Genomic DNA, 22,056 nt, shown 5'->3' on the forward strand with positions numbered 1-22,056 from the left:
AGTTCATCACCAAACCAGCATTACATAAAATGTTAAAGGATCTTCGTGAGGAAGAAGGGGGAAGAAGGATAAAAAAAATAGGAACAAGAAAATGGCAATCAATATATATCAACAATTAAATCTAAAAATCAGAACAAATGAACAAGGAATTTAATAAACAAAATAAACTAGTGAATAAAATAGAACCAGAGGCATGGGAACATGGAACACACTGATGAATCTTGAGGAATGGGAGAGGGGAGGAAGGGATTAACCCAAGAACTCATATTGCATACAGGCATTACCCAGGGACACAGATGATAAATAGGGTGCTGAGGGCCTGGGATGGGACCGGATCCTGTTGGAGGGGGACGATGGGGAGGGAAAGGGGAACATCTGCAATACTCTCAACAATGAAGAGTTGTTTTTTTTAAATGAGTGACTACAAGGTCTTTGGCCTAAGTCTGTGGTCTGCAAATTGCAGCTTGCAAGCCACATGTGGCTCTTTGGCCCCTTGAGTGTGTCTCTTCCACAAATTACCACGGCCTGGGCGAGTCTATTTTGAAGAAGTGGCATTAGAAGAAGTTTAAGTTTAAAAAAAATTGGCTCTCAAAAGAAATTTTAATCGTTGTACTGTTGATATGTGGCTCTGTTGACTAATGAGTTTGCCGACCACTGGCCTACGTAACTGGAAGGATGGAGGTGCCATCACTGAAATAGGAAGATTTCAGGGACGAGTTTTTGGGAAAGAACAGAAACTCAGAGGTGCCGCTGGATAAACAGGTGGAAATTTATATATGTAAATATGAGTCTGGAGTTTAGCGGAGGGATCCATTCTAGAGTTATAAGTGTATATGTGGTATTTAAAGCCATTCTGAGCCTGGTAAGATATCTCCTAGGAAAAGAGAGTAGATAGAGAAGTTGTTAGACTGTTTTCTTTGTTTACAAGTCAGGGAGTCAGATTCAGAGACCAGCTAAGGAGACAGAAGGAGTGATCAGTGAAAAAGGAAAATTTGGAGAGTCTGGTACCTGAAAGACAAGTGAACAGAGGTGGGTATGATGAACTGTGTCAGCAAGGTATTCTAGATTGTCTAAATTAAGAATGAGAATTGACCACTGGATTTAGCAGTATGGAAGAGCAGTTTCAAGTGGGGGGGGAGGGGGGGCGGTAAAATCTGATCAGAGTGAGTTTAAGTGGGAGAGGTGGAGAGAACAAATGTGGCCCACAGGAAGGGCTTTGCCAGGGATCAGGTGGCAGGTTGGAGCCAGAGCTTGAGCCAGTTCCTTAACTTTCAGCCCTGTGGGCACTCAGACAGACCTATGGTGCCCTGTCCTAAGTGAGGAAGCCAAAGGTCTCTGAGAAAAGTCATTACTTTAGGCTGAGAGCTAGGAAGGGGTCTTGGTATGAGTTCCTCTTCTTGTAATCTCTAACATGATGCCATTCCAGGCAGTTCTTTCTCTTGTTGCCCTAAAAAGCTTCCTGTCCCAATTGTGCAAGCCTTGAGTTTGGTCTGACTTTTGCTATTCTCAGTTTAACCTCTTACCTTGGTCAAGAGTTACATGCTTACTAAAACATCTGTTCTTACTAGTATTCTGTCCCAGAGGCCCGGTTAGAGCAGAGAAGCCTTTTTAAATGCATGGGAGAAGTGATAGGCTCCCTTCCCATTCTCAAGTTGGGCTGCAAGGAAGACCCATTTCCATGAGACCAGTGAAGAGACCAGCTAGATCAGATGGCTCTAGCAGGGTGAGTAGGCTAGGCCAGAGTAGAGTAGAGTAGAGTGAGCATGCTCTTGGCTGATCACTTCTAGGGCCAGTCAGCAAATGGCAGTCAGTGCCTCCCTGTGAATGCTGACTTGGCAGACCCCACCTTCCTGGAGCTCATAATATTCCCAGGAAGTTAGTTAGGTTATGTTGTGAGAAGGTCTGCAAACTCAGCAGGACAGTGCTTCAGCCTGTGAGTTCCATGAGGACAGTGGTCCATCTGGCTGACATGCTGTTGGTCTCTAGCATCCATCCCACCAAGCCTTGGAACTCCAGGTACCTCCGGCCCGGCCCAGCCTTAGAAGGCTGGCCTATGGAGAAGCACTGAAGTAGTGTCTGAACAAGACACTTGAAGACCCCCTGGATTCTACTCCCAACCTAGGTTCTCTGCTTAGAGGGATTTTCAGATGATATTTTTTTCCACTTGCAGATCTGCCCACTAGTCCCGTGGACCTGGTGATCAACTGTCTGGATTGTCCCGAGAACGCCTTCTTGCGGGATCAGCCCTGGTACAAGGCAGCTGTGGCTTGGGCCAACCAGAACCGGGCACCGGTACTCAGCATAGATCCTCCAGTGCATGAAGTCGAACAGGGCATTGATGCCAAGTGGTCACTGGCTCTGGGCCTGCCTCTCCCACTGGGAGAGCATGCGGGCCGTGTCTATTTGTGCGACATTGGCATTCCCCAGCAGGTATTCCAGGAGGTGGGGATCAACTACCACTCACCCTTTGGCTGCAAGTTTGTAATCCCACTACACTCTGCCTAGAGGGACTCTGGACAAGCTGGACCTGGTAGTTTCTGCTGCTCCTGACACTGAACTTGACAACGAATGCCTTAAGAGGATGTGAAGCTTCATGGACCTTTATTGTTAAATTTTTTCTTTTGTGTTGTTTCTTCTGTGAGAGGACAGATCATATATATTTTTTCTTTTGCTAACATGTACTTAAAGCTGACCTGTCACCTGCCCTTCGCCAGGAAAGGCTTTCCCCACTGGGTGTGTGAGGCAGGTGGCAGGCTGAGTGTGCAGCGGCTCTAGGCATTTCTACACTCGGTCCCCTGCGTGGCCAGGTCGGGCTTTGTTTACAGACCATAGGCAGCTCACAAATTGTGTTTCAGGTTTACAGCCACTGGGCCTGGGAGAACGTCTTGCAGGGTTGGGTAGGTCCTGTTTGGGGGCTTGTACTTCCTCTAGTTCAGAGCTGGCGGCTTTGTCTCCCCTCTGATCATGCACAGCTGACTGCACTGCAGCTGTCCGCTATAGGACAAAGCTGCACTTCCCATTCGTTCGGAGGGCTGTGAAGCCTCCCCTAAACTCCACCACAAGTAGATTCGAAGGTTTTTTACCTTTTCTCCTTAGCTGATCAAGTTTTATTCTGGGATCTTTCCCCAAGGGTCCTTCCCCCTTTCTAAACCACTCTGAGAGGCAAGGAAAGGGGTGGCATCATCACAGGTAATACAGGTTATGTTAACTGTAGAACCAAAATGCCCATCTTGCCAGCAGTGCTCCCTAACCCTGTACCCTCTCTAGCTGGGGGCTGAGCATCTAATTAGTCTGAGGCAAGGCCCCTGGTGTTGAGCCAGTAGAGCCAGTGCTTCTGTCCTAGGCCACCCCTTTGCCAGCACATACATAGCCCTACAATTCCCCCCTCTGTAGCTATCATCCATGAGCAGGACATATGTCCCTCCCTTATCGGGTCTCTTTTTGGTTGTCCAATCTGAACAGGCTTGGGGCCAGCACTTTATCTCAGAGATGCCAAAATGAGGCCAATTCTGGGAAGTCAGCTGGTGGAGCTCAGCCATAGAAACGCTGTTGCTCAGATCCTAAGGCACTAAGCCCCTACCAAGCATGTCAAACTCACGGCTGACTTAAACGAGGCATGTGGCCTGCCGACCTCAAGTTTGACATACTTGTCCTAGACCTTCACAGGTCTAGGCCTGGGGGGCTGACAGAACAGGAGCCATGCCCTGGAGTTCCTGGCAGCTGCTCTAACAAAGACTTGTGGTTTAAAGCTTTTCTCAGGGCTTCAGGCTGCCTTCTGCTTTGTGCCAACCCAATCTGGTTAAAGGGGTGAGTGGGAAGGCTCACCAAGGCATGGACACAGGTAGGCAGGCACTGGTTTCAGGCTGCTTATTACTTTCCTATAGGAGCATAGCCAGGAACAAATGAGGCAGGGCAGAGAGGGCTGGTCCCTCTTCTCCCATCCTTCCTCAAATGTTTTCCAGCAGTGGGAGAACAGAGACTGTCAGCCCTGTGCTGTGTATCCTCCCTTGGCTTCTGCTACTCAGGACCAAACAGCTCCCAAGATTGGGCCCTTTTTACTCAAAGACCATAATCTGAGCAGTGCAAGGTTACAGGCATTTTAGTGAACAGTCACTAAGCAGTTCTGGCTGCCTATTAATGTGATTAGGTCCCTTGATTGGATATAGTAGAAAATGAGCTAGAATAACCCTGATCCAAAAGAGCTGGCTCTAGTAAATTGCTGTGGCCTGGGGATAATGGCCTTGAGGGGCCACTGTGAAGTATGCTCAAGCCTCTTTTTCCCCCTGGTGGCACTGTGCCCTCAGCCTGGGCATTTCCCAGTGGTGCTCAAGTTAAGCACGATTCCTCTGGCTCTTTTTAGAGGCATCCTGCCCGCAGTGCCCAGTCCACAAGGGGCCCCGGTCAGGTAGTCAAGATTCACTCAAACAGTTCTTGGGGGACCAAAAACTAGCACTAAAAATAAAGCTAAGTGACACAATCCTGTGCTCTAAGTTCTACTTTGAAGACTGCGGTGAAATACTGCCATAGGAGCCATGCTGGACAGCCTTCATAAGCTGTAGTTTCAGGGTACATACAGCCAGTAAAACTAGATACCCCCTGATGAATTACAGTGGGTCTTTCCCCTAAAAGTCCTTGGAGCTGAGGTATATAAAGGCCAGTGGGGAACAGGTACCAGACAGGGTCTGTCAGCAGGCTAAGGGCTAAAATTGCCCTTCTGGGCCCAAAGGAACACCCCAGCTTTGGTCTTTTCACTGGTTGGTCCTTCTGTGCCTGGCCCAGTTCATACTTAGCTCTCCACAAGCTGAACTGCTAAGGAAGACTTTATTAAGACAGGGAGCCTGGAGACGACGCACTGGTACCAGGGGTTACAAACAGTAAGAAACACTTTATTATAACTTTACAACATATAAATAGCTTGGTTCAAATCTGTGCTTTCTGGCAGCTGGGCATGTCTCCGCCCTTGCAGGCACCTGCCTTCCTTCACATTGCACTGTTCATTGGGTGGCTCTGGCCCAGGGGCCCGGTGGTTAGAGACTGGAGAAAGGGCCAGGCAGCCCAGTTCCATCTCCTCATGTAGTGGCCTGTGCCTGTCATCTGCTGGGGTTGCGGCTGGTGTGGAAGGACCGCTCCTCAGGGGTCAGGCCAGCAAAGAAGGGGTGCAGCAGGGCCTCCGCCAGTGTGATGCGCTGGGCAGGGTCAAACTCTAACATCCTCCTCATCAGGTCAAACAGCTGCACGTGCTCCAGGGAGTCCTGGAGCATGTAACTCTGCTCAGGGATACAAGGCATCTCAGTGTGAGGGCAGGGATGTGGGAAGCCTTGCTGCATGGGTTGAGGAGGCAGTGATGCCTCCTGGAGGACTGTCTGCCGTCTTGGACAATGAGTGGCTCTTTTCTTTTATGCCTCTTAAAGCATTTTGCTCTGAACTTGTCAGGCTACTGGATGTTTTGCTGGTTTGGTGCCTCTGCCCCACATGCCAAGTCCTGACAGGTAGGTAGAAATCACCTCTGTGAAATTTACTGTCCGTGCATCAAATGCAGTTGACAGAGGCTTCCTGGTCATGTCTACTTCCCTCCCCCTCACCTCAGACCTGCCTAGTTCTTCCCAAAATTGAGAGAAGAGGGGGGCTGGAAGTAGTAGGGTCTCTGATACTTGGCTCTTCTGGTGTTCCCCAATTACACTCCTAGCCACCCTGTTGGGAAGGGGCAGGGCTAAGAACCACTCTGGAACAGTTTGATGGGAGCCCCATTACCAGCACCCAACAGCCTCCCATAGAACCAGGCAAAGGGCAGCCTTTAGCTGCCTGGCCTGTCTGCTATATGTATGCCCAGTGCCTTGGGCATGAGTTGAGCTGGGGGAAGCCAGAAACTGACCTTCAGAGGTTTGCAGTTCTCCTTCACATACCGGCCATCAGAGCTGTTCTCATCCCAAACCAGGCCGCCTTTGTAGAAATATTTCTGCTTCCTGAAAAGGAAGAAACAGAGATCACTTGGGGGTGGGGGTGAGGAAGATAGCAGGAGCCTGGGGAATGTCAGCAAAGCCAGTCAGGAAATCCTAGACTGCCCAGCAGGTTTGTCAGGCCATTCAGAGGGGCATACAGGGAAAGCTATGAGCCTGGATGAACCACAGCATCTGCAAAGACTGCAGTAGCTTGTTGACCCACAAGCAAAATGGGAAAAGTCTATGGTCCAGGGTTCCTTACCTAGTTCGGTGGATCATGTGTGATGGGATGGGCCCTAGGATCTTCTCCATCATCACCAAATGCTCTCGGTTTTCGTGGGTCTATGGAAGGTCAGGGATAGAGCAAACAGGGTTCAGTACAAGCCTCAGCCCCTCCGGGAGGATAAGAGAGAAAAAAAGTGCCTTCCCAGTTTCTGTGACCTTGTGGCAGCCTGCTACCTTTGCCAAGGATAAGGCCATGTTTCTTGCTCTCTCCCAAGAACGCAAACTGCCCCAGCCCACCTCCCCACCCTCACTTATGCTGTGCCTCATGCCTCTAACATTCACTCTTTTGAGTCCCGACCCTTCATCCTTGATGGCTGACCTTAAGACTCCCTGTGTGCTTCAGCTATCCTAACCTCTTCCTTTCCCTGAGCACCTACCACTCTCAGTCTCACAATATGCTGACTGATGGGTCTTGGTTGGCCATCCCACACCAGGCCGCTGTGGCCTGCCAGAGTATGAGCACCCAGGGTAGCAGGGCAGTATGGGAGGGGCCTTACCTGGAAGAGTGTGAAACCTCGGTAGTATTCAAAGAGAATGCAGCCAATGCTCCAGACGTCACAGGGCTGTGCCCAGCCCAACTCTGAAGGCCAAAATGGAGAAGCTATGAGGCTCTGTGCTCTCACCCTAGAGGTCAGAAGGCAGCAGCCAAACTGGTTGACAGGACTCTTGCCCAAACCCCAGTACAGGTCCCTTTCTCTGCCAGGCCAAGTTGACAACCAGTGACTGGCAAGCAGTCATAGTGGGTGGCATGCAGGCACACCATTGCCTCTGTTCATTCCCTCCCAGGAATAGCCCACTTTAGCTGGGGCTGTATAGCCACTCACCAAGGATCACCTCAGGTGGGCGGTAATGACGAGTGGCCACAATGGTAGTGTGATGCTCATGGTCAAAGGTAGCACTGCCGAAGTCAGCAACTCGGATGCTGGTGTTCTTCACTGACTTCTCCTCACAGCTCTGAGAGGCAAGGAAGGAGAGCCAGATCAGACCTCTGTCCCAATGGGTAGCCTCGCTCGGGAGTGGGGCCTCACCCTCTTCCCATCAATACCTTATGCTCATTGTAGAGCGTTTCAAACTCAGAATTCACGAACAGGATGTTCTCTGGCTTCAAGTCTGTGTGGGTCAGTTGGTTCTCATGTAGAACTGGAGGCAGGAGAGAGGGGGAAGTGAGCTCTGAGAACCTGGGTCTCTGGCGCCTGTCAGCTCTAGGCCAGATCCACCCTCCAAAGCCAGTCTGCCAGAGACCCTCACAGTGACTGAAGGAACAGACACAGCTCTGCCTTTACACTGGCTTCCCTCAAAGATTCTCTGTGCTTGGGGCCTTGGAGGGTTTGAATGCTTGAGAAGATGCCGGGGACACACACACACACACACACACACACACACACCAGGACTTTTAATTCAAAACGCCTCCTTCCACCCCTCCCTGCAGGAGCCAGGCCTCAGCCTGGTCTCTCACCAAAGCTACAGCATTAGCCTTGGGGTGGTTCCATTTCTCCAGCACTAGCTACATCATTTTCCGGGGCTACCGAGTGAAAATGCAGGTCCTCTTATTAACAAATTAAGTGTCAAGCTGGTGGCAACACAGTATTAAACCAAATACAGTAACATCCACGAAGCCAGCCTTGCCTCTTCTCATCCCTAGTCCTAAGCAGGGAATCTTCCTTTTTCCTCCAATCCCTATCGCAGCATTTTCAGACTCAGGCTCCCACCTGGCACTCAAGACCCTCACAGCATGGGCCCTTTTTCACGAGCGTCAGCATGTGCTAGATCCAGGCCATTCACTGAGTGCTTGCCTTGCTTGGAGAGCTCTTCACTATCCCCTCCATCTACATAGTCCCTGCTCTAGGTCTATCGACCTCCTGTCCTGCTCCAACCACCACAAATTCTGCAATGCTGGGTGCGGTCAACCAAGTAGGCAGATGGGAAGTAGTAGTTGGTGTCCGTGTAGGTGGATCTCTCAGGTCACTCGGACCTTTTCATCTTTTGCAGGAAGGTGGGAACAGGAAATTTCTAGAGCAGTGCGCTCTTTCTTCCTGAGTGCTTGTGGGCAGAGACTGGCTCAAAAGGCCCCTGGAGAAAACTAGCCTCTCCACCTGCACAGATTCATACGTAAATGCCTTTCAGTCAAGGGGGCCCTGATATGTCCCAGGCTCAGCAGAATGGTTAGCAGTGTGCCAGAGTGAATGGGGAGGAGCCAGGTGACTTTCCGCCAGGTATGTAACCCGCCCCATGCTCCATTTGAGTGTGACACTTACATCTAAGGGCGTGGCAGAGCTGGTAGGCCATGTGCCGGACATGTGGTAGGGGGTAAGGCTGGAAATTATTCTCCTTCAGGAACTCAAAGGTGTTCTTGCCCAGGAGCTCAAAGGCGATGCACATGTGACCGTGGAAATTAAACCAGTCAGACATCAAGACGCACAAGCTAGAGGAGAAACACGAATGGGGTTCAGGCTGTGCTGAGGGGGCTGGATGGCTGCCCCACCCCCCCTTCCCTCAGAAGAAGCCAGTCCGCACTCCCTCCCAGGCCACTGGGTCACACACCACAATGCAGATACACATAAAGAGGATCAGTTAACAGCAAGAGTACATCTCCCACCCCACCAGCCATCACCCAGATCACTTCTGAGCAAGAACTAAATGCTATGTGGGGGGTAGGCTGGGGAGGGCATTTTGATTTGAGGTCTCCTATCTCACCTACATAAGGTATTGGCCATAATCCCTGCATCTCCAAAAAAAGAGAATGATGCCAGGATACTCCACAGGACTAGCAGTGCCTTTTTCAACTATCTCAATGGAAATTCCTGAGTCCGCAGGGCTCAGCATCCATATGCCAAAGGTGGCTCTCCTTTGGGTGTCTGATTATGTGAGCCACAGCTTCCAGTTTACATTTTGTCTAGTGCCCATCACACTCAGAAAGGCTCACAAATGCAGGGCTGGGAGGCCTGCTTCAGAACTCAGAGCTGGTTGTGGTAAAACATGAGCCGGAATACAAAGGCTCCTTCCAACAAGAATCACTTACCCAACTCCCCTAGTTCTGAGCGCACAGAGAAGGCATTATGCCAATCAACTGAGAGGATACTACAGCTCAGCCCCAGAAGGGTCCAGGGAATTAGGGTTAGAGAGGATGCTGTTCCCAGTGAATGCTTTCATCACTCCTTGCTGACACTCACAACTTGTTCTCTTTGTCCTTTTCCTTGATTTTTTTGAGAACGTTGATTTCTAGCCGGGCAGCCTCCCGATACTTGCCCACATTGCGAATGATCTTCAGGGCAACTTGAGACTTCCCTCTGGCACCGGGGAAAGAAGCAGAGGTTTCATGAAAAGCTGCCCAGCTCTTCCCCAACATTCCACCCCAACCCAGCAACTCTTGGCAGACACCACTCAGACCTCTACTCTCCGAACAGCAAGCTCCTCTAGCACCTTAGGCTCTTATGGTCTCAGCTACCTCCCAGCTCCCCAGGAAAGAGTGGGCTGAGGTGTAGAGGCCTCTCCCACTGACCAACACCAGCCCCAGAGCTCATTCAGTAATAACCCAACCTGTAGGCAAGTCAGCCTCGATCCCTGTCAGGCTGTCTCCTGACCTTCCTAATCACGTCTGCAAAATGGACAAATGGTTCCCCCTGGGATGGGGGTTCTAGGATGAAGTGAAGGCCTGGCAAGAGGTAACGGTGCCCAGAGTAGGGGCCTCTCACTAGGAGGCCAAGGGCTGTTCCCTTTACCACATTCCCTCCAGTCCCACCTGCCTACCAGCCAAGTATTTATCAGAACTCATTGAGTGTCCAGTGAGGATTTTAACAATTCCAGTTCTGCATCCTCCAAGCCTCACCCTTAACCCCAGAGGTGACTTGTAGGATGACCAATGAGGCTCGAATAGCCAGAATTCAGATGCTGGGCTGGGAATGAACAAGCAGCTCTGTCCTGCAAGGGTGTAGCCTCTGAGACTTCTGGGAGGCTTACCTTGGTGCCTAGGAAAAGCTCACAGGCCCCAGGGAAGAGGTATCTTGAGCAAGGGTGGGGAACCATTTTTCTGCCAAGGGCCATTTGGATATTTATAACATCACCGGCAGGCCACATAAGATTGTCAACTTAAACATTAGCCTGCTGCATTTGGTCGAACATTTAATTAACTTACCCCTAATGTCTTAGGAGGGCCACACCAAATGATTTCCCGGGCCTCATACAGCCCAAGGGTCGGATACTCCCCACCCTGCTTTTCTCTCCCAAGAGAAAAATCTCATTTTCTCAGATTTTCAAGACAGGAAAGGACCTCATAGGAGGCCACCAGCCTCCTCCTAGAACAGGATCCCCTGATGGTGTCCCAGCCTTCAACACAGGGAGGCTGCCTGTGGAAGCCTGATCAGGGCTGAAAGGCCCTTTTTCTGAGCTGAATTCTACCTCTTCACAACCCCACTGGCCGATTCCCTTTGAGTCCCTTTAAGGACCCTGAGCCCTGTCCTGCCCCATAATGACTCCAGAAGTTAATTTTCCCTCTAGTTACTCAAGAGTGGCACAGCCCAGAGAGCTTAGCTGCCACCATGTGTCACATCTCTCAGATCTGCCAGTTCTCTCTCTGGTCATGCATCGTTTACATGACCCTATGCTCACTAATCCCAACCCTAACCTCTTGGGTCCAAGGTGTTTAAGCACTTTGCAGCCACAGCTCACCTGGCATGGTCCAAGCACTCCACCACCTTGCCAAAGGTGCCTTCGCCCAGGTTCCCCACAATCTCATCTAGGAGAGAAAAGAAGCAGGGCATGAGGGACTGGAGGGCAGAGGGTCGGCAGCTCCTGCAAGTTCACAGCATTCAAAATCTCAAAAACAAAAAAGGTTTCTCTCTCACTGCTACACTCTTAAAAACAGAAGTTGCTAGTGTTTGTGTCATTCAGGCAATTACTGGTGGCCCCACTAAGGCACCACGCGCACTAGAGGCCCCTCCGGGCAGGAGAGGTCTGGTCTAACAGGGGGGTAGAAAGTAGAGAGGTAAAGTTTTACGAAAGGTGGCTGTACATCGCTCTTGGAGCCAATCGCCGATCCGGCACACCAGGTGGCCCTCCTTGTCATCTTCCACACTCCGGCTGCTGCGCTTACTGCTCTGTTGGCTTCTCTGCATGCACCGCCCCCCGAAACGCCATCCGACCAATCGCATGGTAGGCGGTTCCGATTGACAGATTGAGGTGTCAGTCAAAGGCAGAGGTGGAGACGGTGAGGAGCCGGTGGGTTGGTTGGTTGGATTTTCCAGATCCCAGCATTTCATAAGGCACACAGCATATATAACGATAGGGATATTGCAAGGGACACGTCAAGACACAAACTGACTTCAAAAACAGAAAAGTAAAAACAGCTACAGGTATGTAAAGACAACTTGGACGCTCAGAAAGACGACCAGCCTCTGCTGCTGAGGGGCCGGGCCATGTGGAGAGCCACAGCCTTGACACCCTTCGCTATTAAGTGTTCCCCTCCCGGACCCTCCCAGTGTGCTTCGGCCAGGGTGAAGACGCAGTGAAAACGGCGCAAGAATGTGGCTGTCCCAAGCCTTGGTCCATCATCCAGAATGGCCAGAGGCCACGCTGGCTTCAGCTGCAGAATGCCTAGCCTGTCTTTGCGTGCCTCTGTCTTGCCCACACAGTCCTGCACATACTCGACAGCTGCCACTCAGAGCCAAGCTACTACAGGCCTCCAGACAGCATCCATGGCCAGACTTAGCATCATCACCAGAAACGGCCTTCATCAGCAACCTTTTTGCCACCAACCTCAAACAGGGAAGGAGCCAGGGATTCATTCTCTTGGCTGGTCAACCTCCAGGCCTCCTACCATGATGGCCCACACGGGCCCCAAGCCAGCTCCTGCCATGGCACCCATGCTACTCATAGGCCAGGCACATCCTGAGCCTCATGACAATAGAGGGCACCAAAAGAGACACAGAGCCAGAGACCTTTACTGCCCTCCTGTGGCAGTGTGTGGCTGTGTGTAGAGAGACCACCAAGCATGATGGGTGCACAGTCAACCTGCAAACCATGGCCACTCAAAGTAGTCACTGGAGAACTCAGCAGAGAAGATGCCTGGCCCCTCCATCAGTTCCACCACTACTCCTCAGGGGCCTCATGGCTGGCAAAAGGGAGGGAGGGAGGGAGGGAGGGAGGGAGGGAGGGAAAACAGCACATAACCTCGGAGACACACCACAGGCTTTCCTTCCCAGAGGTGTGACTACAGTGTGGGGCTCCAGGTCTCAGCAGAGATCTACATAACCTTGCACAATAGAAATACCAACAGGCCCCATTCCTGGCAAGTGACCTGCAACTGGACAAGGCCTAGGGCTGTAGGCCTTTCTGTCATTTCTTTGTACATGTCCCACCCCACAGGCAGCTCATCCCTTGTCTTGACTGCCTCTCCTGCGAAGAAGCTAGGCTGAAGGCCTGGCTGGAGGTCAGAAGGGAAGCTCCCAGCCTGAGCTGATAAGAAGACTGTCGCCTACCCATAGGTGCTCCAGCCTCCGGGCTTTTGGGGAGGGGGGGGAGAGAGGCTGCAGGTGTGGGGACAATCCACACCAGTCAGAGCACTGAGCTATGTGTGGAGGCAATCTCTCAGTGGGAAGGACCAGGCCATACAGCTCCAGACCATACACCAGCAATCCTGTTAGGGTCCTTAAGAAGTATCCCTGGCCACTTGCTCCCAAGCAGCCTGAACCTGGGCAATGTGGAGACAAGACAGGCCAGGAGCCTGCCAGCGCCGCAACCAGAGCCCGTAGAGCTGACACTGCCAAAGGGCCAGAAGATAGAGAAGCCAGGCCCTTTGCTCAGCCCTGCACCTAAACCAGACGACATACACAAACACACGCACGCACGCACACCAAATGCACGTGTGCAGGGCTAGCAGTACTCACCCAGGCCAGCCAACCTGAGAAAAAGCTACGATCGGATGAGGCCTTAAAGCCCCAGCAAGCACACTCTGGCCACCACTCACCGAGGAGGCACTGCTACATGACCTGGTGCGCCGTTTGTGGCAATGGTGGGCATGTTTGCGAGTCCGGTATGGCTCCCTGTCCCGGGACCGTCGACGATGATGGGAACGTGAAGATCCATAGTAGTCCTCTCCAAAGGACGGGCTCCGCTCTTCACATCGATATGTGTCACTATCACGGCGCTCCCGGTACCGCCTCTGGTAGGGTAAGCGGTCATGGCTGCCAAGAGGGTCAAAGGGACAGTGGTCAGATAGGGCCCTTCCTCCCACCAGCCAGGTTCCTGCTGTAAGGCAAGAGGTATGTGGTGAGACTAAGGGAAGTGGGGGAGGGGAGGTATATGTATATGAAGTCCAACCTCCAGAACCTCAGCTACTGATGGCATCCCTTCAGCGGCACAGGAGGCAGAGAGCTGGGGAGTGGTCCTAGGGAAGGGCCTCCAAGGGTTCCAATGCCTCGAACTCCCTGTGGCCTGCTGAGGCTATAATTTTGGTCTGGGATTGAGACAGGACTAGGGGCCAACCTCTAGAAAGAACTAAAGTTGTTTCTAATCCCCATTAAGGAAAGCTCAGAGGTTAGCAGGGGAAATGCTGGCCTAGCCTAGAAAATGAAGTGTGTGCAGGAAGAAAGACTCAAGGACAGAGAAAGCAGGGGCAGCAAGAATGGGAGCAAACACTGAGGCAGGGAATGCAGCTGAAATCAGGGGAGAAATCCAGAGGACAGGGCAGTGATCTAGGTGCAGCCAAGAGGCCGCAGTCACTTGAAGGAGCCCAGGGCTGCCACAGGCCTCCACCGTCTCCCAGGCCCAGATGAGGGAAGGAACCCTTCCTTTTGACCCAGTTCCCTCTCACCTTCTGGACCGAGATCTCCGGGGTGGAGGCTCCCTTCGAGATGGATATCGTAGTCTCCCTTCGTGCTCCCGACTGTAAGACCTCCTTCTCTTCCATCGGTAGCTCAGGTATGGGTCTGGCTCAGGGGAGCGGTATCGCTTACAGTGATGCATCTAGGCCACAAGAAATGGACAGCCCTGCTAACCATGCAGCCAGCCACCTGGTTGCCTGAGCAGCCTAGGCACTCCTGAAGAAGACGTCCATTGTTCCATTGGAGGCAGCCCCTCAGGGGTTTATGAAGTGAAAAAGAACTCTGAGGTCACAGTGGTCAAAGAGCAGACAATAGGTAACATCCTTTCTCTGCCAATGAACAAACAAAAAGCTGCCTCCCCAGCATAGCAGCACTGATTGCCCTGAGCTCTTGGGGAACCAGGTGAGCCAGGACAGGTGTTGAGATGGACGGAACCAGGGAGGGGCTGGTAAGCACCATCACAAGAGATGGGGAGAAAGGGAAGCCTCCTATGCTCAATTCCCTCTTGCCTGTCTGTGGGGTCCTATGAAGCACCTGTTCTGTCAAGCCAGAGTCAGATGGCTGTTGGCAGGGTGCCTACACATAGGAGCCAAGGGTGAAAGTGCTCAAGTTGAACAGCCCAGGTGCCTGTGGAGGCCCTGAACTGGACCCCACTCAAAGAAGCAAGGATCACAAGTTGTATGAGGAGCTACAGGCAGAAACAAGACCAGACCAGCTCTTGGAGAAAAAGGTGTACAAGGATCTCACAAACATTCCCTAGCCCACCTAAGGGTCTGGCCCAACAGATATAGTGGTCTGGCCAGCCCGTGCTGTCCATACTCGGGGTCAGCACCAGTAAAGATGCTAGGACAGAGCACCCAAGTGTTTTGCCCAACACCCATTCAGCACCACCCAGACACCTTCAGTGCCATACTGGGCAGTGCTTCACCTCTAGCCAATAGTACTGTCCCTCTCCTAGATCCTCTGCTCTGGGACTTTTCTCCTGTGCCCATCTCTGGTTGATGTGCTCAGAGAGGCATGCCAAAAGGGCCCACGTCACTATGCTTGCTCAACAAGGACCAATATCCGCTACAGGAAGTTACCAGGCTGTATCAGCCACCAGCGGAGAAAGAGCTGTGAGGCCAGCTTCTTGTTCCACCCACCCCAAAAACCGTGACATTGCTTGCCTCCAGGGAAGGCTGGACCAGACCATGGCCATCCTTACTCCCAACCCTTCACTTGGACACAGCCAACCTCCAATGGTGGTCAGTCTTGGTTTGCCTACCAAGCACAGTTTGGACAAACTCACTGAGACTGCCCCATCTCATGAGAAGTCTGTCAGGCAAAAGAGCAAAATGGAATGCAGAGCAGTGAGGCATATCTGACAAAACTTCTGGGAGCTTCTATGTGATCCTAAGAAAGTCTCTGTCCTCAGTCACCCATGAGCAGGTTTCTTCCCATCTACCTGGAAGTCCAGGTCCTAGCAATCCTTGGAGGTAAATACTATGTAAAATTACCCACAGCTCCTCAAGTACTTAGAATGTTGTTCTGTTTTGATGATCAGCTGACTAATGTTTCACTGTTTTCCTGCAATTACCCTGGGTCAGGTGCCCAAGCTATGAAATGAAGGTGTGGGTATCTCACATGTCCCTAAGTGACACAGATGCTCCTCCAGTGGCAAGGATAGATGCCCTGCCCATCCTCACTGAGCAGACAAAGTACACGGTCTGGTCCACACCAGGCCAAAGACTCCCTCCTGGGACCTAGAAGATTCTTAAGTCAACACATGTTCATGTTAGAGGAAAGAGCACAGCTTCAGTGTCAGATAGATGGCAATGCCACTTTTAGACCTGTGCCTTTAAGGCAAGTTATTAAACTACTGACCTTCCGCTTCCTCTGACAGCTGGGGTAATCCCTTACAGGGTTCTGTGAGGACTATAGAATGTCATCCCTTTACTAAGATGCCTACCTTTTTAGGTCAAATGTCTAACCCGAGTCTGTGCCCACAGGAGGTACTGAAGGCAGTTCTTCAGTAATGTTAAAAAGGTTCTAGGTAGCCCAGCTGGCATGGTACAGTGGTTGAGCTTCAACCTACCAGGTCAGAGTTCAATTCCCAGTCAGGGCACATGCCTGGGTTGCGGGCTGAATCCCCAGTGGGGGGTGGGGGTGAGGGGCAGGCAGGAGGCAGCTGATCAATGATTCTCTCTCATCACTGATGTATCTCTCTCTCCCCTCCGGCCCCCCCCCCACTCCTTCCCGTTCTCCATCCCTCTCTCTCCCCGCTTCTTCTTTCCTCTCTGAAATAAAAATATATTTTTAAAAAGATTCCAGATAATACCTAAGTCTGTGTTAAATGCCTTAAGGGCATTTTTAAAATATCTTCCAAGGGACTATGGGGAGGAGAGCTCTGGGTAGAAAACCTGACAGTGCTGGTCTCCTGACCAAGCCACTCTAGCTCTTGGTTACTATTGACTATACCTGGAAAATACAGATAACATCTCCCAGCCAACTTGGCAAAAGACATGACAAGCTATAAAGTACTTCACACAAGGCAATCACAGGGAAATAGCCTCTCCTTCAATACCTTCTAGGCAGGTAAGTCTAGGTCTATCTAGTGCCCCTCATTATATTCCCAGCAGGGCTCTAGGACCCATTTCTCCTCAATTATCATTCTCTGAAACCCCAGCAAACAGGTTATTTAAAGAAGCTAAGGGCCACAATCAAACTAAAGAAGAATCTGCTCTACACAATGAAGGAAACCAGGCAGAGCGTGCCAGCTTTCCTCTGAGCACAGACCTAGCAGGCTTCTCACTTGCTCTTCCTGGCCAGTGAACTGGGCTGACAAGAGCAGCCAGCCAGGTCAGCGACTGCCCTCCAGATCCCAGCCATCCCAGTGCCCCATGGTTATTTTTGGCTGACGCTGCTCCACCACTGCAATTTCAAACCTGCCACCTTGCAAACCGCCACCACCGAGTGAACACTCCTTTTCAAGGGCATGGAGAAGGGAAGCTGGAAGGCCGCCAACTCCACCACGTCAAGGAGCCTGGCTCAGGCAATTCCCACCCCAGCTCCACACCAGAGTGCCTGCACCCGGAACCACAGCACAGGCTCCGGACTGGAGCAGCCCGGACACTGGTACTGTCAGCTGGGCCTAGCCCCTCCCCCGGACTGGAGCGGCTCCATCAACACAATAAAACACGCGGGAGCCTGTGGCCCTCGCTCGCGGCCCTTCCTGCCGCCCCTGGCCCCAGAGATCTCAAAGCTTCGTCCCCCCTAACCGCCGCCCGGCGAGGCAAAGAGCAGGGCGGGCGGGCGGAGGAAGTCAGCCCGGGTTGGAATCAAACTCCAGGCCGCGAGGGGAGGAGAGTGCGGACCAAGCCTCGAGCCAGGAGTAGGGGAGGGTCCTGAAAGCCCCTCTAGGTGAGTCTAAGTGGCACCCGACCCCATTCCTCAGACAGTTGCAGGGCCGAAACGGAATCCCTTCAGGGGCCTCAGAGGCCGCTTAGGCTCGGACTCCGACACCGCGGAATCGAGAGATAGGGGTCCACAGTGACCGCCCCCCGGGGGGAAAGCGGCGGGTCAGGGGTGAGAGGTCGGGGACCCGGGCGTCAGGACTCTGGGCCTGCGGTGGCCAAGGAGAATAAGGAGCAGGCCGACCCCAGCTCGGGAACCCAGGAACCCGCATCCGGCGAGCCCACCGGGCCGCGATAGATCTGGGACCACATTTACCGTCTCTGGGGCTCCGGCGGCGACTAGGCCCCACTTCCCGCTCCCAGCGCCTCTTCCGCTTCCGGCCGCAGCCTCCGCCCGCGGAGGCCCCGCCCCTCGCGTGACGCAGCTGTCGCCAGCTCCAGGTCGCTGGCCTGGCCGCTCTAGCTCCCGTCTCGAAGGCTCTGGAGGACCCGCCTTCCGGGCCGAGCGGATGGAGACTGGTTTCGGGAAAGCCTAAGGGCATCCCCGGCCCGCCCCCTTCCCTTTCGCGGAGCGCGGAGCCTTCCGAGACTCGGAGGGAGCCGAAAGATGGAGCCACGACTTTGCCCCGGGGCTCAGCTCGCTCGGCCGCCCCTACCCCGACGGCGCACACCCGCCTCGCGCGCAGGAGTCCATTGTTACGCCGTCGCCTCCGAGAGACCTGGCGGGCCCGAGGCTCAGGAAGGCGGCCTTCACTCCCGCTTCCATGAAGGAAGAAATAAGACCACACTCTCTGTGGGAGGTGGGGTAGTGTGCGGGGCCGCCGGCGCAGGAGGCTCCCGGGAGCGACGTAGCAGGTTCGAGCCTGTTTCTCGGGCGCAGACCCCGCGCCCCGCCGCTGTCAGGCCTCACGGGCCATTCTTCCGAGTCACTCGACGGCCCTGGGAGCAACAAAACCCTCCCACCCACTGCCCCGCGCTGGGTCCTGTTTCCCAGAATAGAGAGCCCTAGGCCGAGCCCTTTGGAGACCTCGCGGGGTGTGAGCGTGCACCCCCAGCCCCGCAGGCGCCGCTCCGGGCGCGGACCTAAGGGCCCGCCAATTGCTCCCACGCCGGCCGGGCCGGGGCGCGCGGGAGGCGCAGAGCAGAGCGCCCCTCCGGCCGCCCTCCTCAGAGAGGGCTGGGCGCGGCCGAGCGGAGCCATCCCCTCCCGAGTTGCCTAGGTCCCTCAAGTCCTAGGTCCCTGCCTCCCCCTAACCAGCCCTGACAGCGTGGTTTGAGGAGCTGCCCGGTTCTTTACTTCAGCCGAAGCTAAGTAAAAACGGGATGCGTCAAGGCATCCTCAAGATCAGTTCCTAGTCCCCTGCCACCCAAATGCACCCCCCCCCCCCAATATAGAGATTCCGGGGGGCCTTTCCAAGTGTCAGAGACGACCGAGCCCGAGTGTCCCCGCCCCTAAATTCCACCCCCTTAGCTTGGCCTACAGTCAAGTTCATTTCTGCCATTGAAATGAGGTTGGGAGGACTCTGGTGTCCCCTCCTCCCAGCGGTTTCCATGGCTCCCGGAAGCCAAGGCCAGGTAGGTAGCTGAGAGCAGAGGCTCCTATCCTGGGTGCTAGGTTCTAAGAGTAAGTCCGGTCTACCTTCTTACCAGCTTTCCCACCATCCACCATCGAGAAGCCAGAAGTCCTTGACTCATAACAAAACAGCTCTCTTTTTCTTAAGTAAAATAGGAGCCATCTCCCTCGCCAAAGCCTGCATTCAAACTGCTGTTATGCCTGAGATTCTACCACATAGGATTTTTCATTCCTAAAAGAAAGCTGGAGAAGAGACCTGGTATCCTGAATTGAGTGTACCTGCAGGCGACGCTGGTGCCAGGCCTGCAGGGCCAGGTGCAGAGCTAGGATGGAAAGGGGAGTCTCCATGGGGCCAGCTGAGGCCCCTGCCCAGGCTCACTACATAACCTTACTGTAGGATCGGAAGCTGAAACTCACCAGTAGTGGGTCAAGCAGCTGGCAGGGTCAGCCTCATAGGAAACCCAGGGCACCAACTGAGCTAGGCTGTGTCCACCTGTGCCAGGGGTGGAGATGCAGGGGAGCCTGGGCACTGTCCTTTGGGGGATTCCAGAGTTGGGTGAGGGCCTCTAGGGCACATGTGTCAAACACAAGGCCCGCGGGCCAAATCCGTCCCGCCAGGCCTTGCAATGTGGCCCGCACCCGCTGTCATCACTGCACTCCGCTGCGTTTCCATCACAATGACAGTTTATGACTGTTCAGTAAACCATTCGGCCCGCAATTTAGGCTGGATTTTAGATTTTGGCCCTTTCTCTGATTGAGTTCGACACCCCTACTCTAGGGTCACCATAGTAAAGAGAATAACCAAGAGGGACAGATTAGAGCAGGGCCTCCACAAAGCACATGCACATTGTAGTCTGGGTGGGAGCCCTGCCTTCACATTGGGTGAGGTGGCCCTGTGGACATGTGATAAGCCAGCCTCTGTCACCAAACCCTGAAACACATGCCCAAAGCTAGACAGACCCCTTTCTCCAAGTATTAGCACTCCTGTTTGTCACAGCCTGGCTTTTTATGGGAGCCTGTGAGAAACCTTTCACTTGAAGAAGTCCTGTCTCCACTACATATGGCTGAGCCCCTCCTGTTGGCCCAGGGCCAGTCTGAGGGGACTTGAATAACCTTATCTACCAGCTCCTGTCAGGATTCCAAGGAGTGGAAGTGCCCAGGACAGAGAGTTCTGTGTGTACAGGGAGCTATGAAACGGGCATCTCTGCCCCAGTCCCCATCCCAACCAACAAGACAGTGTGACATCCATGCAACTTGGAAGGAAATCATTGAAAATGGGGTAAGGTGATGTAGGGTCCACACTGTACACATTGCTCCCGTTTCTACAGCATACTTCAGGGCCAGGAGGTACAGTGCCCTCAGTGAAGAGTTTCAGAAGGTGGCTGAGTATTGGAAAGCGATGGGGGAGGTTGTAGTTGCATTGAAATTTAAAGAGGATGAACTGCAGAGACTCCAGAAACGAGGCCTGGCTTCCCTAGGTGTATGCTCCCCCTTCCTCTCCCTTCAGCCCCTTCTTCCCCACGCTTTTCCCCACTGCCCTGTCTTTTCTACTGCAAGCCAATTAGTCTCCCTCCTTCTTACGATGCTTTATCCTACACTTCTTCCCTTCTGCTTTCTCATTATGTCCCATCATCTATTCATTTATTCACTGAGCATCTCTATGCCTAGCCCCCTTCTGTGCAGGGGAGAACAAAATTCATGTCAGAACACGCCCTATCCCAGAGCTTATGGTTTGGGGCCACACAATCATCAAGCTGGCAATTACAAATAAAGTGCATAGGGAGGAAAGGCACAAGGGGGCAGCAGATAGGAAGGTCCTCCCCACATTCAGGGTTTCTGGGCCTCTGAACCTTAATGAAAGATAAACAGGAATATTTTCCAGGAGTGAAGGAACAAAGCTTTACCAAAGCCCAGAAAGGAGAGACATGGAGGTGGGGATGTACATAGTCCCTGAACCGAATGAGAAGTAAGTGGGTGAGGGGGGTTAATGTAAAATGTAGGACAGGCCAGAGCAAGGGCTTAAGTGTCCCAGGCCCTGTCCACCCGACTTGAACTCCAGCTTAGTGACTGCCACTCCTGGCCAATAACCTTCCCTAGTCTCCTGGGCAAATATATATGTGCACAGGCAGACAGACATATGGACACACCAAAGTGCACATCTGACACCCAGAGACAGAGAAACACATCAAGGAGATGGCTTGGAGTCACAGGAATGTAGAGTTGTAAGGACCCAGGATGGAACCCTGCTCTGCTGAAGGAATCCCTACTGGAGCAAATCTGTTGATCTGGTGGAAAGCAGGGAGAGTGGGGAGTAGCTCAGCAGCAGTACCTTGCTGGTCTGGTACTACTTGAGTCTTACAAAAGGTGGAATTGGTCTTTATCTCAAATGGGGTCTCTGAGAAGGCTATTAGCTCCTCAAGAAGGCCGGCAACTACAAATTTATAAGAAACAAAATCTCAGTTTTTGTGTTTCTCAACCCAGTCCCTTGAGGATTGTAGATTGTCTGCTTGGGGTCTGAATGGACTTTTTATGGGGTATGCATGCTGGTCATTGGGGGCCTACAGTGGGCAAGGTCAGCGAGAAGGCAGGGCACATAATGACCTTGGGTTGGGCCCTCTGACCATCACACTCCTGGAAGCAAGTAGCACCAAGTGAGTCCTATACAGACAACACCCCGAAACAAGGCCAACAGGCCCCAACGCGGGCCTTCCAGCCTATTGTTCCTTAGACTGCCCAGGTAATTTCTTCTCTCCCTGGCCCTGGGGAGGCCCTTCCAGGGCTCACCTTCTGTGAGCAAGTGGGTACTTACAACCCTGGGCCTGTCCTGGGAGAGTGACCTAGAATTCAACTCTGGGCCCTGGGCAGGGATTCTATGGAGAGTGGTTGATGGACAGAGGTTCTCCGAGAGATGGGACAGCAGCTGGATAGGATCTAGATGCTGCTTCATTGGGTTGGTGGGAGGGGCTCCCAGGGCTTCCAACGTGCTCCACCTCCAGTCCCAAACCCAACCTCCAGCTCCTTTCACCCTGACACTTTTTGGGTCTCTACCT

The 22,056-nt window shown here is 52.9% G+C and overlaps 2 protein-coding genes across 13 annotated transcripts in view; one reads left to right on the top strand and one right to left on the bottom strand.

The window, feature by feature from the left end:
- EDC3 (enhancer of mRNA decapping 3) overlaps window positions 1-4,481 on the top strand; it is a 79,268-nt gene extending 74,787 nt beyond the window's left edge. For all 8 annotated transcript variants that reach the window (XM_036455970.2, XM_036455932.2, XM_045586938.1 and 5 more), the window contains one exon: window positions 2,171-4,481. In XM_036455970.2, the coding sequence (XP_036311863.1) occupies window positions 2,171-2,505 (335 nt within the window). In that variant the 3' untranslated portion in view covers window positions 2,506-4,481. The remainder of the gene's footprint in view (window positions 1-2,170) is intronic.
- A 384-nt stretch (window positions 4,482-4,865) lies between these two features.
- Window positions 4,866-17,934, bottom strand: CLK3 (CDC like kinase 3). Of its 5 annotated transcripts, none has more exons than XM_036455986.2 (13): window positions 17,750-17,934; window positions 14,032-14,183; window positions 13,186-13,402; window positions 11,233-11,329; window positions 10,890-10,956; window positions 9,395-9,511; window positions 8,480-8,646; window positions 7,270-7,364; window positions 7,049-7,178; window positions 6,722-6,804; window positions 6,202-6,281; window positions 5,873-5,963; window positions 4,866-5,267 (listed from the first exon to the last, which is right to left on the bottom strand). In XM_036455986.2, the coding sequence occupies exons 2-13, from the start codon at window positions 14,181-14,183 to the stop codon at window positions 5,091-5,093; spliced, it is 1,473 nt and encodes a 490-aa protein (XP_036311879.1). In that variant the 5' UTR covers window positions 17,750-17,934; the 3' UTR covers window positions 4,866-5,090. The 5 variants fall into 5 exon arrangements, with proteins under 5 accessions (XP_036311879.1, XP_036311886.1, XP_045442910.1 ...); XM_036455993.2 differs by lacking the exon at window positions 17,750-17,934 and adding an exon at window positions 17,463-17,738; XM_045586954.1 differs by lacking the exon at window positions 17,750-17,934 and adding an exon at window positions 16,116-16,136.
- Window positions 17,935-22,056: the final 4,122 nt, after the last annotated feature.

The sequence above is a fragment of the Pipistrellus kuhlii genome, unplaced genomic scaffold, assembly GCF_014108245.1.
Source record: "Pipistrellus kuhlii isolate mPipKuh1 unplaced genomic scaffold, mPipKuh1.p scaffold_m20_p_1, whole genome shotgun sequence".
Classification (NCBI taxonomy): Eukaryota; Metazoa; Chordata; class Mammalia; order Chiroptera; family Vespertilionidae; genus Pipistrellus; species Pipistrellus kuhlii.